Below are 17034 nucleotides of genomic sequence, written 5' to 3' on the forward strand. Positions count from 1 at the left end.
TTTAATGATTTAGGAGAGCTCAAAAGGGGTAAATGAGAACCCCAAGGCATTCTATGCATACGTGAAGAACAAAAAGATGACTAGAGTGAAGGTATGGCTACTTAAGGAAAAAGGAGGCAACACGAGCCTGGAGACAGGTCCTAAATGAATATTTTGCTTCAGTATTCACCAGAGGAAAGGACCTTGGTCAAGATGAGGTCAGTATAAAACAAGCTTATGTGCTGGACCATGTTGAGATTAGGAAAGAGGAAGAGCCGGATCTTCTTAAAAATATTGTTTGATAAGTCCCCGGAGTCAACACCTCATCTTCCGTACCCTCCAATTGGATGGCATTAATATTGACTTCTTTGGCTTTTGTTAAATCACACACCCCCCCCCATCCCCAAAACTTCTTCCCCCAGCTTTGTCTCTCCCTTCCATCTCCTTTCACACAAATATGATAAATTCTTGACTCATCCCTTATCTTATGCAATTAACACCTTTTCTGGGCCAAGATTCCTCCCCACAGCCAGCATTGTCTGAATTCTGAGACTTTGAGATTTCCTGCTTCTGGCTTATTCTGCTTATTCCTTGAAGGGGCCAGGCCTAAAACGTTGGCAATATATTTTTTGTCTCCTAAGGATGCTGAAAAGGCCGGCTGAGTTCAGTGTAGCTTTACTTCAATCACAGCATCTGACTTTTGTGTTTCATTGATTAGCCAATGTGAAGAGAGCTTGTGACATGGATCATGAATTGTCTCACTTGAAAATTATAAAGTATATTTTTGACATAAGGTTTGTTCAGCATCATTATACTGCTTATGTGGTAACAAGGGCAGATTTTATACTGTTAAATACTGTACTCTTAATTAAATGCTAAAGGATACTTTTTCGAATCAGCATAGATTTGGAGAACAATTCGCTCAGGTTGTTCTTCTGAAAAATTCCAGAGCCTTTCTTTCGCAACGGCAGTCTCAACAGCACTTATTAACTGTAATACACAAGTTAAAGATAATCACACTTAATGCTTAAAATGACTATTCAACTTTTCACTGAACAAGGGAGGACAGTTACTATAGTAGTTAGTACAATGCTATCACAGCACCAAGAACATAGGTTTGAAACTGCCACTGTCTGTAAGGAGGTTGTATGTGTTCATTATTGAGCTTAAAGTAATGAGTCGAGTCGGTAGATGCAGTGAACCACAACCAATACTTTACTGAACAAGATCAATGTATTTACATTACTGAGAAAGGGAGAGAGCTTGCAGCTTGCGTCCACAACCTTCTGTAAACTCCCTGCAAACCAGCCAGGCACCCTGCACATGCGCAATACACCACTGTAAATACGAATGCAGCAGGTGTAGAACAGCCATAACAGCTGCCTACAGTATGCTCTTCCCACTCCACATGGGTTTCCTTCCAAATTTCAAATATGTACAAGGTTAATAAGTTAATTCATCATGTAGTTTTATTTGCTGGCAAAGGGCTATTGCCATGCTATATCTCTAAATTCAAAAAATAAAACGTACATCAGAAATGTATGAATTTAATAAACATTAGTGGTTTTGATGATGTCAATAATTTTCACAGTAATAAGAACCAGTTTAGCGGGCTGGGTCAACCCCACAACCAATGGGCCAAATTGCCCTAGCGAACAGCCAGCACAGCAAGGCACAGGGGCTTTCCCCCCATCACGTAGAAGTTCCAGGCTGCAGGAGCGCTTTGCCAGGGGAACAGCCAGGCCTCACAACAGCATTATGACATCACTCCCCTAAGCCTGTCGCCTCCCCTAAAAAGGAATGCACATGGTTTTAATAAACGACAGTTACTGGTTTACTTGCTTGGTGTGGAGAGCATTTATTTCAGCAGCTCTGCCTTTAGCAGTGCTATGGTGACCCCGAACAGGTTCTAACATTTTCTAACACAACACGCAGCAAGATGAATCTTTTTGACTCGTCCACAGCCTAAGCGGCTGCCATCAATGGATCGCCCATGGCAGTTTACGCTGTAAGCGTCCACTTGCCGCCATTCTATGCAAACCAGCCATACAGCTAGCTGCAACTTGCAGAATCACAGTTTGCCCTGCGAGGAATAACAGCAGAGGACATGAAGTTCTGGCACGTGGTCAGCGCCCTGGACCCCGCCACAGCAGCGAAAGTCACCCCGTTTGACAGTAACGCATTTGTGGATGGCAAGTACACGATGTTTAAATGGTTTTTGCTTGAGTCATTTGAACTTAGCCAGCATAAACAGGCCGTTCACATGCTTAACACGTAGAGCCTAGGTGATCGCAACCCCTCAGAACTGATTCAAGAGCTAGTGGCACTTGCAGACAGACACCCAAAATGCTTCTTATTTGAGGTCCTGTTCCTTTCCAAGTTGCCGGTCCACATTGTTACTGCCGCCATCTCCAACATAAACTTTGCCAAACCGCACCTTGTGGCGAGAGAAGCAGACTGGCTCTTTTGCACTCTGCAACTTGACTCCATCCACGTGCAGCCTATTTGCGCAGTGGGAGCAACAGCACAAACCTTGGCCACTTCTTGCGCCATCACAACAGTCTAGCCACAATGCAGTGACCTCAGCGATAAAACAGCAGGGTACTGCTACTACTACTGTCAGTGGGGCCACAATGCCCAGCTGTGTGTACTGTTTTACACCTTTTCAGGCAGCAAACCCGGTCCAATGCAGGGAAACTAGCAAGCTAGCTGCTGTTAGTGGCCTCGGCAGTTGGCACCAGAAAAGGCCTGCTATATCTTTGCGACCGGAAGGTCCAGTGGGAATTCCTGTTAGACACCAGCACCGAAATCAGCCTAATTCCACCCATGTTCTTTGAGTGGAAGAACAATGCCGGAGGCCTACCCCTACAGGCTGCCAATTGTTCAATCCTCCCCACCTACGTGACATGTTGCGATTCACACCGGGAATGCCATTTTCAGGTTGGACCGTACCATCACCTCAGTAGGACAGGCTCTCCTAGGAGTGGATTTCCTCCAGGCGAATGAACTCCTGGTTGACCTCAACTGATGTCGGCTGGTTAATGCCACCACCTGCCAGGTTTTCCCCCCCTCACACTCTGCTGCACTTTTCAGCCTTTGGAAGTCCATGCTCTCGAACAAAGTGAGTAGACTGCACTACTCGCTGACTTCTCCGCTCTAATGGGCCCCAACTTCCATGATGTGAAACCAGCACATGGCGTGCAATACCACATCAAGACCACTGGACCACCCGTGAACGTGTGGGTGCAGCGACTGCCACAAGATGAGTTCCTCTAAGCCAAGACTGAGTTCGCCGTTCCAACAGCCCACTACACATGGTCCCAAAGAACTCTAGCAGCTGGAGCCCCTACGGAGACTACCGCAGGCTCAATGACACAATGCTACAGGACAAATAGCCCATCCTGCACATAAAGGACTTTTTCCAAAGTCGACCTGATGAAGGGCTACCACCAGATCCCAGTGCACCAGGACAATGTCCAGAAGACAGCCATAATCACCCTGTTTGGCCTCCAAGTTCCTGAGAATGCCATTCGGGCTGAAAAATGTGGCCAAAACATTCTAGCACCTCATGGACATAGTGACAAAAGACCTGAAGGGGATTTTAGTGCACCTGGATGATATTCTCATTGCCAGCCCAGATGCCAGGACCCACAAAGAACATTTAAAAGGCCTGTTTTCCCGGCTGCCATCAACCCATCCAAGTGCCAGTTCGGTTTGTCCACCATCAACTTCTCCAGTGAAGGAGCAACACCTTTGCCTAACAAGGTCGAGGCCATTGGGAACTTTCTCATCCCAAAATCCTCAAAAACCTACATGAATTCCTTGGGATGGTGAATTTCTATCATCGCTTCCTCCCAGGAGCAGCAGCCACCATGCGGCCTCTCTTCGACTTTGTTAAAGCAGGTAACAAGGAGCTGAGCTAATCTGCAGAAGCACTCCAGGTATTCGAGGAGACCAAAACAGCACTCTCCAAAGCCACGTTATGATATCACTCCTGTAAGCCTGTCGCCTCCCATAAAAAGGAATGTGTGGCTTAAATAAACTAGTTACTAGTTTACTTTCTTAGTGTGGATGGCATTTATTTCAGCAGCTCTGCCTTTAGCAATGCTACACCACCACATTATTACCTGATTCCTGAAATGAAGGGATTAGCATACAAGGAATGCTTGACGCTCTTGGAATGTACTCTTTGAGTTCAGAAGAATGAAGGGGGACCTCATGGAAGCAATATGAATGTTGAAAGGCCTGGACAATGTGTCCAGGACAAGAGGGCACAACTTCAGGATTGAAGGGTGCCCATTTAAAACTAAAATGCTGAGGAATTTCTTTTGCTAGGAATGGTCAACCTCTGGAATTTGCTACCACAGCGGTTCTGGAGGCCTGGTCGTTGGGTGTGTTTAAGGCAGAGATTGATAGATAACTGAATAGTCAAGGTATCAAGGGAGAAGGCTGAGGAGTGGGAATGAGTGGAATAATGGACAATCTTATAGCTACAATGTGACAGCTTAAATGCTCATCAATGAGAAGAGCATTTCATTGTACATAATATTTAAGACAAAGACACTTTTTTCCTTTATTTCCCCTGTGCTCCAGTTTTAAATTTGTAATCAAACAATTCATATGGTCAGTGTCCTCTACAGCGAATGAAAGAAATGAACCACACGGAAGCTGTGAGTGAGTTGAACCAACCAAATTACTTTATGGGAACTCAGAGCTTATCAGCACGACCCCCATGATCCTTTGCACATTGTGATGTCAACCCTGTGTGAGGCTGCACCTCCGTGACCCGGTTCACTTGCAGATCCGTGCAACCCACTACAATGTAATTAATGTGCACATTCAACATTTTATTCTAGGTTATTTATATACATTTTGGTTTGATCATGTGAAAATCACAGCACTTTTTATATAGTCCCCTCATTTAAGGGCACCATAATATTTGGGAAATAGCAACGGCATGTATATTAAATGGTATGTATGTTTAGTACTTTGTTGCATATCCCTTGCATGCAATAACTGCTTGAAATCTGTGATTCATCGACATCACCAGGTGTTGAGTATCTTCTCTGGTGATGCTCTGCCAGGTCTCTACTGCAGCCATCTTCAGCTCCTGATTGTTTTGGGGGCTTGTCCCTTTAATTTTTCTCTTCAGTATATTAGAAGGCATGCTCAATTGGATTTGGATCAAGTGAATGTCTTGGCCATTCAAGAATTTTCCAGATATTAGCTTTGAAAAACTCCTTTGTTGCTTTAGTAGTATGTTTGGGATCATTGTCTTGCTGTAGGATGGAGTGCTGTCCAATGAGTTTGGAGTCATTTGCTCAAACATGAGCAGTGAAGATGTTTCTATACACCTCAGAATTAATTTGCTACTGCCTTCACCAGTTACATCAATGAAGGTAAGTGTACCTATGGTAGCCATACATGCCCAGGCCATAACACCCCACCACGTTTCACAGATGAGATGGTATGTTTTGGATCTTGAGCAGTTCCTTTACGCCTCCACACATTGCTCTTGTCATCATTTTGATATAGGTTGATCTTGGTATCATCTGTCCATGAGACCTTTTTCCCCAAATTCTGCAGGCTCTTTTAAATACTTCTTGGCAAACTGTAATCTGTGGCTAACTAGTAGTTTGCATCTTGCAGTGCTGTCTCTGTATTTCAGTTCATGAAGTCTTCTGCAGACAGCAGTCATTGACATATCCACACCTGCCTCCCGAAGAGGGTTTCTGATCTGTCAGATAGGTGTTTGGGGATTTTTCTTCATTATGATGAAAATTCTTCTGACATCACACTTAATCATGGTGTTCCTGATCCATACTTTTGGCCTCTCCCGCCATGAGCACTGAGCACGTTGCTCCGCATGGACAGCCTAGACGACCCCGTGCCATCGGCCTTAATGAACAAGATGCTGGCACTAGCAGATGGCCTTAAACCATATTTACTGTTCGAACAAGTCGTTCTCCAGCAGATGCCAAAGATATCTGCCTCTTCATCACTGACAACGCAAATAGCGACCTGCGCAAATATCCTGTGGCACACCAAGCAGCATAGCAGGTTGACCAAATTTCTGCGTTACGCCCTAAGGCCTGGGCCTTCCCCACGCCATCAATGAAACTAGTGACGCCTGTGGCAGAGAGCAACCCCAGTTCAGACCATTTTGAGAAACGCCAGGGCTGGCCATCGCTAATGGCTACGGCAGCTGGCCACAGTGATAGCCTCCTTTACTTACTGGGACCAACACTCCAGGTGAAAGATCCTCCTAGATACAGGGGTGGAGGTTAGCGTCTTGCCCCACTTTGAGCCACGACACTCGCACCAGGAATTCAAGATCGGTGCTCGCCGCTGCCAACAACAGCTGTATTTGCACTTTTAGTACGCGAACCATCCCAATTCAGTTCCAGCCGTTTCACCTGTTCGTTTACACTGGCAGCAGTGTCGCAGCCTTTACTAGGTGTAGATTTCCTCTGGGCACACTGCCTCCTAGTGGACCTCAAGGGACAGTGCCTATTGAATGGCAAGAGCTTCCATACCTTCTCACTCGGAAAAGCCAAGTTACCGGCCACATACCTGAACTCTGACTTTGTCAGGCAACAAATTTGTCAGAGTACTAGCAGAGTTCCCAACCATTATTTATGCCGCAGTTCTCCACAGACACCCTTAAGCATGGTGTACAGCACCACATACCCACTCAAGGACCACCCTACATGCGTGGGCATGCAGGTTCCCAACTGACAAACTCCACCTCACCAAGGCCCCACATTCATGACTTTAAGGCCACTTTGCATGCGGCATGCATCTTCTCCAAGGTTGACCTGGTCTGCGGGTATCATCAGATTCTTGTCCACCCCAGTGATGTCCCCAAAACAGCCTTCATCACCCTGTTTGGCCTATTTGAGTTCCTGTGAATGCCTTTCAGACTCAAGAATGCAGCTTGGATTTCTTCTTCATCTACTTAGATGATATCCTGATTGCCAGCCGCTCTCACCAAGAGCATTTGACGCACCTGTTCCAACTCTGTTGCCGCCTGAGTGAATATAGCCTGGCCATCAACCCATGAAGTGCCCGTTCGGGCTGTCAGCCATTGCTTTCCTTGGGTACTGCATCGACTGGCATGGAGCTGTTCCCTTGCCACGAAAAGTTGAGGCCATACGCCAGTTTGCCAGGCCCAGTACAGTCAAGGGCCTACAGGAGTTCGTGAGCATGATCAACTTTTACCATCGATTCCTACTGTCAGCGGCCCAAATCATGCGACCACTGTTCGGCCTGATGTACAGCAAAGCCATGGAAATCACCTGAGACACTGAGTCAGCAGTGGCTTTCAAGCAGCCAAGGATGCCCTTGAAAATGCCATCCTCCTGGTAAACCCATGGGTGGACATGCCCACAGCCCTCACAGTTGACGCTTCCAACTCTGCAGTCAGTGGCATGCTAGAACAACTAATTGAGGGTCAGTAGAAACCACTCACGTTCTTTAGCTAGCACCTGCAGTGCCTTGAGCTGAAATACAGTGGCTTCAACAGGGAGCTGCTAGCCCATCTGGCACTTTTGATATTTCTTGGAGGGGCAGGTGTTCACAGTCTTCACGGACCACAAACCCCTCACCTTCATATTTGCCAAAGTGTCAGATCCATGGTCGGCATGGCAGCAATGCCATTTGTCATACATCTTGCCGTATACTACCACTGTCAAACACATCTCCAGGAAAAACAATGTCAGGGCCAATGCACTGTCTCGCATCTCCATCCACTTGGTGCCATCCCTGACCCCAGCATTGGACTAAGCAGCGCTGAATGAAGAAATGTCAGCCTACCGCACCGCAGTCTTGGGCCTGCAACTTGAGGACATCCCCATCGGTCCATTGGCCAACCCTGGCTCATCATTCCCGCTGCTTGGAGGCATCACGTTTTTGATGCACTACATGGATTGACCTACATGTCCATTCGGGCAACCATCCAACTGGTGGCAGATGGATTTGCTTGGCACGGCCTACGTAAGCAGGTAGATTGGACACTGGGCTAGGACATGCATACACTGCCAGACCTCCAAAGACCAAAGGCACATGTAAGCCCCCTTTCAACCCTCCTAGCTGACGCACAGGAGGTTTGAGCATGTCCACGTGGACATCATCGGTCTGCTGCTGGTCTCCTGGGAGGCAAAGTACTTGTTCACTAAAGTCGACGGGTTCAGCAAGTGGCCAGAAGCCATATCACTCGTCGACAGGTCCACGGAGTTCTGTGCCAGGGCTCTCCATTGCAATCTAGGTTGCACGTTTCGGCCTGCCTGTCAACATCATTTCAGACATGGGGGGAGGGGAAATGGTCGCAGTTTTCATTTCCAGCCTATGATCAGCACTGACTTAGCTACTTGGGACACACTGTACCACTCCATAATCTACCATCTGCAGTTCAACAGGCTGGTAGAGCAAGGCCCAGATTGGGTGGACTACCTCCCATGGGTACTTCTGGCATCCGCACGGCTCCCAAAGAAGATTTAACTACGTCTTCGGCAGAGTTGGTATAAGGTGCCCTGCAGACAGTTCCAGGTGAGTTTGTGCCAGTGGCCTGTGGCACTGCTCACAAGACTCAGAGAAGGTCGGACAAGAAAGGCCTTGGGCACTGAAGGCTTCCTCATCATTATCAGAGATTAGGAGCTAGAGCTCAGGTTGCCAACAGATAGAACAGGGATCTGTGCAGACACTCCATGATTGTGAAGGGACTTTTTTTGCTTCTCCTCTTACTGAAAGGGGCACTGGCAATACTAATGGTGAATCTTTGTCTGCCTTATGACAGACTAAATAAAATTTGGTGCTTTTGTTGCATTTTCTTTTTTATTACATGAAAATAAAATAAATCTTGAAATTGTCCATGACATCAGAGCAAGCTATGCCCTGCTGTGATACAGAGAACACAGAGCAAAAATTAAGTCAATTAACTGGCAGAAAGGAGGATACTGATGATTACAGATTCAGTTATCACAGCCTCAGAACATCATTACGATCCCCGAAAAGCTTTTCCATTATCTGCATGTCATGAGGGATTGTTATGTGCTTAATTAACCCGTGCAATTGCAGCAACAATGTAAAAGCTTGATACTATCCAGGATAAAACTGGCTTTTTGATTAATACATCACTGACCGACCTAAATGTTCACCAGAACCAGAAGGACACAGGCTTCATTCAATACTATCTACAAAGTGCACTGATACAGCTTTCCAAACCCTTTTTCAAAATCACCTCCAAAATATATAATCCTTCACATGGAAGGACAAAGGCAGTGGGGACATGGCAGTACCACTAATTGCACAGATCAATGCCAGTCTTTATTTTTTTACATGTGGTCATGTAATGGAGGATTAAAACCATGTACCCAGATGCTTTTTGCTTATGTGGAACTGACGACTCTGGGTCCACACGCAGGTCACCTTACTTTCAGAACTAGCAGATGTAATTAAACTCAGTCATGCGGACTTATCTGAAGATACACTTTGAAATGGAATTCCACTGTGAGGCCCAGGGAAAGCAGTTGTCAAATGCAACACTCTGAAATTGACGAATTGGTCACAACCTGTCTTGCTCGAGAACTTTTAATAAGTCTTTGTATCTACGAGATAAACCAGAAAATCATAACATCCTGGTTCCATAATAATTAATCTTCTAAATTGTAGAATATAATGTTCAGTTTTGATTTTGACTGACAAATGTTAGAAGGAGTAGGCGCATGATTAATTGTTTTTGGGGTATATAAGCCTGTGGTCCTGCTGCTGAAGTATAGATTCTCCGAGGGGTGGGAACACCCCTTGTCAAGAAGGAAGAACAGCCAGAGTCCAAGCAACGTCCCGGTCGGGGGAGGTGGAGAAGCTGCTACCAGCGCCCTGACAACCTACTACAAGTGTGCAGTCGTTGCCTCGCTTCGGCAGTTGGGACCAGTCCAAGCGTTGATAAGTATAGTTGGGAAGGGCTTGCATATTGTAGTGTGAAATCAGCTTTTGAATTAGTAATAAACATTTATATAAACTGAACTGCTCTCGGTGTGTGTGTCTATTTTCTTTCGGTAGCTCAAACACTGTGACCAATCTAAAATGAACAAAATGAGAGGTATAAGTTTACCCAAGACAGGTCATTGTGTAAATTATTTTTGCTCCACCAAGAAATGGTAATACTACTTCACTCTGACAATAAATCTGAAGTCCTCCACCAGCATTGCTTGCAAATCTGTTATCTTTGCTTTATTGTTATGAGTTCGAAACCATGAACAACCTGCACAAAAAATGTTGGAGTTCTGCCAGCATGTAACTGGAATAGTTCATCAGCAACTTCATGGGCAATTGGGCATGGAGAATATTACTGGCAATGTATAATGCTTAAAGAATTTTTTTTTAAATTCTTCCCTATTACATTTGCTAGTCTACATGTAGCATCTTTTAACTGTCAACATTTAAAATTCCATGTCTTCAATTCATAAGTAAATAAGACACAAATATGGGATGAGAAAAATAAGAATAATTCTGTCCCTGAAATACAAAGGATTAATTGTTATGCACATTTGAAGATATTTCAATGTTTATTGCTGTTTCTTGGAAGGCTGAAAAGGTTTCAATTTTACCATTAAGCATTTGGCACTGTTGTGAGTTATTGGATAGGTCACCAATGTACAATTCGAAAGCTCAATAAATCCAGTACCTCACAAAATAAAGTTGAAAGATTTTCTTTGTGTACTTTGGTAAACACAAGTTCATTATTTCTTACACAAAGAATGATCAGTTACTGCAGTGATTGAGTACAAAAATGTCAGCATGGTAGCCTCTTTTCCAGGATTCCTGTATACAGGACATACTACTGACCACAATAGACTGAAAAAAACATAGGCTCTACTTTTGTGGACGAACTCAAATCTTTTAGAAGGTGGGTTACAAGTTATCCAACCATGCTTCAAGATCATACATGATACAAATGGAGTAGGCTGTTACTGTGTAGCTAGTGACTTCATCTTAGAATATAGTGCCAGTAGCATTAATATTTTGTGAAGACGGTAAAGGAGAAGATTGCTGAGAGTTTGTCAGAAATTTTCAAATTTTCTCTTCCCACAGAGGATTCTTCAAGAAGGGTAGCATGGATAAACCAAATATCTACAAGAAGGCGAGTTGATGGGTAAGAAAATTAGTGGAAAAACTTGGAGATTTGTAATTGGAGGTTGTACTTGGAGATGTAGGGGTTAACTGAGGTTTTCCGAGGATGAATCTAACTGACTAATTTGACTGTATTTCTGAGTGCTAATGTTAATGTGGTCGGTATGGAATTGGCCTTTAACAAAGTCTGACAGGGAGAATGGCTAAAATGAAACGATCCCATAGGTTCAAAGGCAAGATGGCAATTATATCTGAAAATGGCTTGGTGATAAGGGAATAATGGTCATGGGATTTTTTTTGCAATGATCAATGAGTATCGTATAGTATCAATGAAATAGGTCACATCAACATTATTTACACAGAGCCAACCATGGCAGGAGCTGCCAGCGCAGGACGTTGGGGTAGGGGCAGTCGGCACGAGACACCCCTGCGCTGTTGGCCCCCATCGGCAGCCCATGCCTTGACGTCCCGTGCCGGGGGGAAGGGGCACCGGGAGGGGGCTGTCAGGCGCAGGGAGCTGGGTCGCCAGTTGATTGTCATCAGCCCGCCCCTTAGCAGTTTGGGGTCCACAGACACCCGTGCTACAAGCGATTCCACGGATTAACGAATCGCGTTCTAACGAGATTTCACTGTAATTACTGAGGTAGCCTCCATTGCTTCAATGGGCAGTGAAGTCCACTGATTCCCTCTGGGAAAAGCAGTTCCTCCTCATCTCCATATTAAATCTACTATCCTGGATCTTGAGGCTATGTCCCCTAGTTCTAGTCTCCCCCACTAATGGAAACAACTTACCTACCTCTATCTTTATCTATGCCTTACATAATTTTGTACATTTCTATAAGATCCCTTCTCATTCTTCTAAATTCCAACAAGCAGCAAGTAGTCCCAGACGATTCAATCTCTTCTCATAGCCTAACCCCCTCATTTCTGGAATCAACCTGATGAACCTCCTCTGCACTGCCTCCAAAGTCTCCCATCCTTCCTCAAATTAGAATACCAGAATTGTACTCCAGATGCAGCCGCATCAGTACCTTGTACTGTTGTAGCATAACTTCTCTCCGCTTAAATTCTATCCCTCTAGCAATGAAGGCCAACATTTCCTTGATAGCTGGCTGCACTTGCAAACCAACCTTTTGTGATGCATGCACAAGCACACCCAAGTCCTTCTGCTCAGCAGCATGCTATAATGGTAACCATTTAAATAATAATCTGATTTTCCATTTTACCTTCCAAAGTGGATCATATATTTACCAACATTGTACTCCATCTTCAAGACCCTTGCGCACTCACTAAACCTATATCTCTCTGTATCCTCTGCACAATTTGCTTTTCCACTCAGTTTAGTGTCATTAGCAAACTTGGAGGTCATTAATGTATATCGTGAACAGTTGCGGGCCCAGCACTGACCACTGGATTATCCCACTCACCTTTGATTGCCAACCAGAAAAACACCCTTGTATCCCAACTCTATGCTTTCTTTTGGTTAACCGATCCTCTATCCATAATACATCACCCCTAACTCTAAGTATCCTTAGCTTATGTACAAATTTTCTATGCGGCCCCTTATCGAATACCTTCTGGAAATCCAAGTAAACAATGCCCATCTGCTCCCCTCTAACTACCATGCTCATTATATCCTCAAAGCACTTCAATAAGCTTGTGAAACAGGACCTGCCTTTGCTGATGCTATGTTGTTTGCCTGATGGATCCATTTCGGTCCAGATGCCTCGCTATTTCTTTTTTAGTGATAGCTTCAAGCATTTTCCAAACCACAGATGATAAAATAACTGGCCTCGAGTTCCCTGCCTTTTGCCTACATCAGGGGCCCCCAAACATTTTAGACTATTGACCCCTTTAGGGACTATGTGGTCCCTCATTGACCCCCAGGCATAGAATCTCAGTGTTGGATGGGGAGATGCACTGGATCGGGTGGCCAGACATTCAGTTTTAGGTTGGACTGTCCAGTTTTTGAGCCCTCTGCCCTCTGACCAGCACCACCATGAGCCAGACATTAATTTGTCCCATTGTCCCAAATTAAGGGACAGAAAGGGCACTTACCTGCTAAATGTAGCATCCTGGGTGTAATAGCGGTGCATGAAGGTTCATGGCAGGTAATCCTCCCTCACCACCACCCCCCACCATGCTGAATGAGGGGTTGACGGGCAGTAACTGCTGAACCATGCTGGGGAGGCTCTATGTTAAATCAACCCACCTTCCCCACCCTGGTGTCATCAACCCCCTTTCTAAACTCTGGCATTTATTAACCCCTGGAAGATCCCATTGACCCCAGGGGTCAATATCGACCACTTGGGAAAACCCTAGTCTACACCTTTTTTAAAATAGTGGCATGACGTTCCCTGACTTCCAATCTGCCGGGACCTGCCCAGAGTCCAGACAAATTTGATAAATTATCACCAATGCCTTATGCTCTTTCTTTCAGTACCCTGGGATGTATTCCATCAGGACCAGGGGACCTCTATCTTTAGAGCCACAAGTTTGCTCAGTACTACCTCTTTTGTGATAGTTATTCCATCTAGGTCCTCACCTCCCATCACATCCATAACATCTGTCACTGTTATCAGCCGAACTCTTTTGCTTTCATTCAGTAATGGTGATTATATCTTACCAAAACTGCATACTGTTAATTTTGGCATCTCTTAGCTTCATAATCACTAACATAAATTAAGTTGCAATGTGTGACGAGTGTTACTCATTCTTGCTTGACAAAGTTCAAAACTTAAAATTTACTTGATCTGAAATACCTTCGCATTGTCACCTTAAATCTGCGATGCAAGTTTTAACTTGGGTTACTTCCACTTAAGCTAATTCTAACAACCATTTTACATCAATGGACATCAGATATCTTACACTAATGTTGAAATTATACAAGACTCATTTGCCAGTACTGTACTGAAAATCAAAACACTTAGAACATTTGCACTCTCAGGATCCTGAGAGAATAAATTTATTGAACACCTTCAGGATGGCTTCTCAGAATAGATTATCGTTGAGCTGACCAGAAAAATGGAAATTCTGGATTTGGTATAGTGCAATGTACCAGAGTTGAAAAGGGAGCTGAAGGTAAGGGAACCCTTAGGAGGCAGTGATCATAATATAATAGAATTTGCCCCGCAGTTTGAGAGGGAGAAACTAAAAATCAGGTATCGGTATACCAGCGGAATATAGGGGAGCACACAGGAAAGAGAAAGAAACTGCCAAACATTGATTAGAAAACCACACGAGCAGGGAGGACAGCAGACAGCAATGCCTGGAGTTTCTGTGAGAAATTAGGAAGATGCAGGACAGGTATATTCCAAAAAAGGAATATTTTAATGGAACAAGAGATGTCAAAGCTAAAGTGAAGGCAATAAAAAGGGAGCAAAAATGAGTGTGAGGACAGAGGAATGGGAAGCTTTTAAAAGCATACAGAAGGCAAGATGGTCATTAGGAAGGAAAATAAACCGAAAGGAAGCTGGCAAATAATAAAAAGGATACCAAAAAGATTTTTTTTAAAAAAGTATATTTAGTGTAAGAAGCAAGTGGATATAGGGCTAATAGAAAACGATGAGGAATAATTTTTAATGAGAGACAGGAGATGGTAGAGGAACTGAATAGATATTTTGTGTCAGCCTTCACTGTGGAAGACATTAGCAGTATACCAGTCTTTCAAGAGTGTCAGGGAAGAGATGAGTGCAGTCACAATCACCCAGAGAGAAGAAGCTTAGGAAGCTGATTGGTCTAAGGGTAGGCAAATCTCCTGGGCCAGGGGGAATGCGTCCTCAGTTCTGAAAAAAGTAGCTATAGAGATTGTAGAGGCATTGGTAATGATCTTCTAAGAATCAATAGATTCTGGCATGGTTCTGGAGGACTGAGAACTGCAAAGGTCACAACACTATTTAAAAAGCCGTAAGGAAATTACAGACCTGTTAGCCTAACTTCAGTGGTTGGGAAGTTGTAGGGAGTAAATTGTCAAGAATGAGGTTTTTGAGTACCTGGAGGTGCATGACAAGATAAACAAAAGTAAGCAGGGTTTCCTCAAGGGAAATTCTTACTTGACAAAATGACTGCAAACTTTTTGAGGAAACCTCAAACAGGCTAAACAAAGGATATGCTGTGGATAGCATTGTGACCCACGCAAGGAGACACAGACCAGCCCACAAAATGGCTGGCGAACACTGTTACTGTCATCACAGGTGACCTCCGCACAGCAGGAAGATGGGGAACTTTAGCGGGAATGCTGGCCAACCCCAGGTCGGTGTTCCAATGATGCGGGGTCCTGACATTAGCACCAGGGGCCCAATCAAACGCAATGGCCAAAGCAATAAACCAGTCTCTTTTTCCAAGGCTTTGGTATGCATGTCGTTCTTCTCCATGCTTGCGGAGTGCAAATGCTACATTGGTGACCCCGACAGGTCCAACCAGCAGTTGGTCCTGAAGATGTCAGATCAAGAAGAGACAGCAACCATCCATTTGATCTCTCTCAGGCTCCCAATGTTTTGGGTGTCGCAGCCACATGTGTGGTTCGAGCAGGCTGAGGCTCAGTTCCAGCTTCGGCACATCATCAATGCCAATGCCTGCTACTTCTACATTGTGAGCGCCCTCAATCAGGACACAGTGGCAAGGGTCGTAGGTTTCCTCTGGAAATCAAGCGATCCAGGCAATCTCTGGAGCAAGGCAATTACATGGCCCTCAAAGAACTGTTAACAAGCACTTTTGGGTTCTCCCAGCACGAGCGCACCACCCGATTTGTGCATATGGACAGATTAGGGTCCACCCTAATGAGTGAAATGCTCGCTCTAACCAAGGGCCACAAGCTTTGCCTGCTCTTTGAGCAGATCATTCTGGAACAGCTGTTCAAGGACATTTGACTCTTGCTCACAGACGAGGACTTCATCGACCCTTGGAAGGTCACGGCCCGGGCTGACATCAGCTGGTGATCAAGACCAGCTGAGAGGCAAGCTAATACCCTGGGTCGGCTATGTTATTATCATCAGTGATGGGGTGCAGAGGCCCGTCGATGCCGCCCACCCTGCAGGTTTCCAGGAAACGTCTTGGCCAATTGTTGTTAATGCTGTGGCAGTTGGCCCATGTGATAGCCTCCTCTTCGTCTGGGACTCATCAGGCAGGCATTTCCTGGTTGACGTTGGCGCTGAGATAAGCATCCTACCTCCTGCAGGCCTCGACACCCACAACAGCAAGCGGGCCCCAATGCTGAGGGTAGCCAACAGGTTCTCTATTTGGACTTTTGGGATACGCACCATCCCCCTTTTGTTCGGCAACAGCTGCTTTACATGCATCTTCACCCTTGCAGCAGTGGTGCAAACGTTCCTTGGGGCTGATTTCCTAAGGGACCACTGCTTGCTTGTCGACCTCAAGGGTTGGCACTTGGTGCATACCAGAACTTTTCAGACTCTGCCTCTTCCCGCTCCCCACCTGGACAATGAATTCGCCTGCCTACTAGTGGAGTTCCCCTCAATAGTGGCACCACAGTTCTCCACGGCCAACCCAAAGCACGGGGTAAGGCACCATATTTTGACCGAGGGCCCCCCACTCTATGCCAGGGCGTGACATCTCCCTCCTGAAAAGCTCAGCCTAGAAAAGGAAGAGATGGAGATTGTACGGCACTCCGTCTGTCCCTGGGCCTTCCCCCTCCACATGGTGCCCAAATCAGAAGGTATTTGGAGACCATGTGGCAATTACCGCCACCACACCTGACAGATATTCCATGCCCCACATCCAAGACTTTTTAGCAAACCTGCATGGGGCACGTGTTTTCTCCAAGGTGGACCTCATCTGGAGGTACCACCAGATGCCAGTTCACACCCAGGGTGTCCGCAAGACTGCAATCATAACCCCCTTTGGCTTGTTTGAATTTCTCCACTTGCCCTTCGGTCTAAAGAACGCAGCACAAACTTTTCAGCATCT

The 17034-nt window shown here is 45.3% G+C and overlaps 1 protein-coding gene and 1 long non-coding RNA gene across 9 annotated transcripts in view; one reads left to right on the forward strand and one right to left on the reverse strand.

Annotated features, from left to right (window-relative positions):
• The window catches only part of odr4 (odr-4 GPCR localization factor homolog), a 117496-nt gene that overhangs the window by 58584 nt on the left and 41878 nt on the right, over nucleotides 1–17034 (reverse strand). For 7 of the 8 annotated variants that reach the window (XM_069938232.1, XM_069938231.1, XM_069938226.1 and 4 more), the window contains one exon: nucleotides 866–969. The exons of the other annotated variant lie outside the window; for it this stretch is intronic. In XM_069938232.1, the coding sequence (XP_069794333.1) occupies nucleotides 866–969 (104 nt within the window). The remainder of the gene's footprint in view (nucleotides 1–865; nucleotides 970–17034) is intronic. 8 annotated transcript variants of the gene reach the window in all.
• Nucleotides 4808–17034, forward strand: part of LOC138763679 (uncharacterized) — a 61804-nt gene continuing 49577 nt past the window's right edge. The window contains exons 1-2 of the long non-coding RNA XR_011357721.1: nucleotides 4808–4950; nucleotides 11071–11131. This is a non-coding gene — a long non-coding RNA (uncharacterized lncRNA). The remainder of the gene's footprint in view (nucleotides 4951–11070; nucleotides 11132–17034) is intronic.

This window comes from Narcine bancroftii, chromosome 5 (genome assembly GCF_036971445.1).
Source record: "Narcine bancroftii isolate sNarBan1 chromosome 5, sNarBan1.hap1, whole genome shotgun sequence".
Classification (NCBI taxonomy): domain Eukaryota; kingdom Metazoa; phylum Chordata; class Chondrichthyes; order Torpediniformes; family Narcinidae; genus Narcine; species Narcine bancroftii.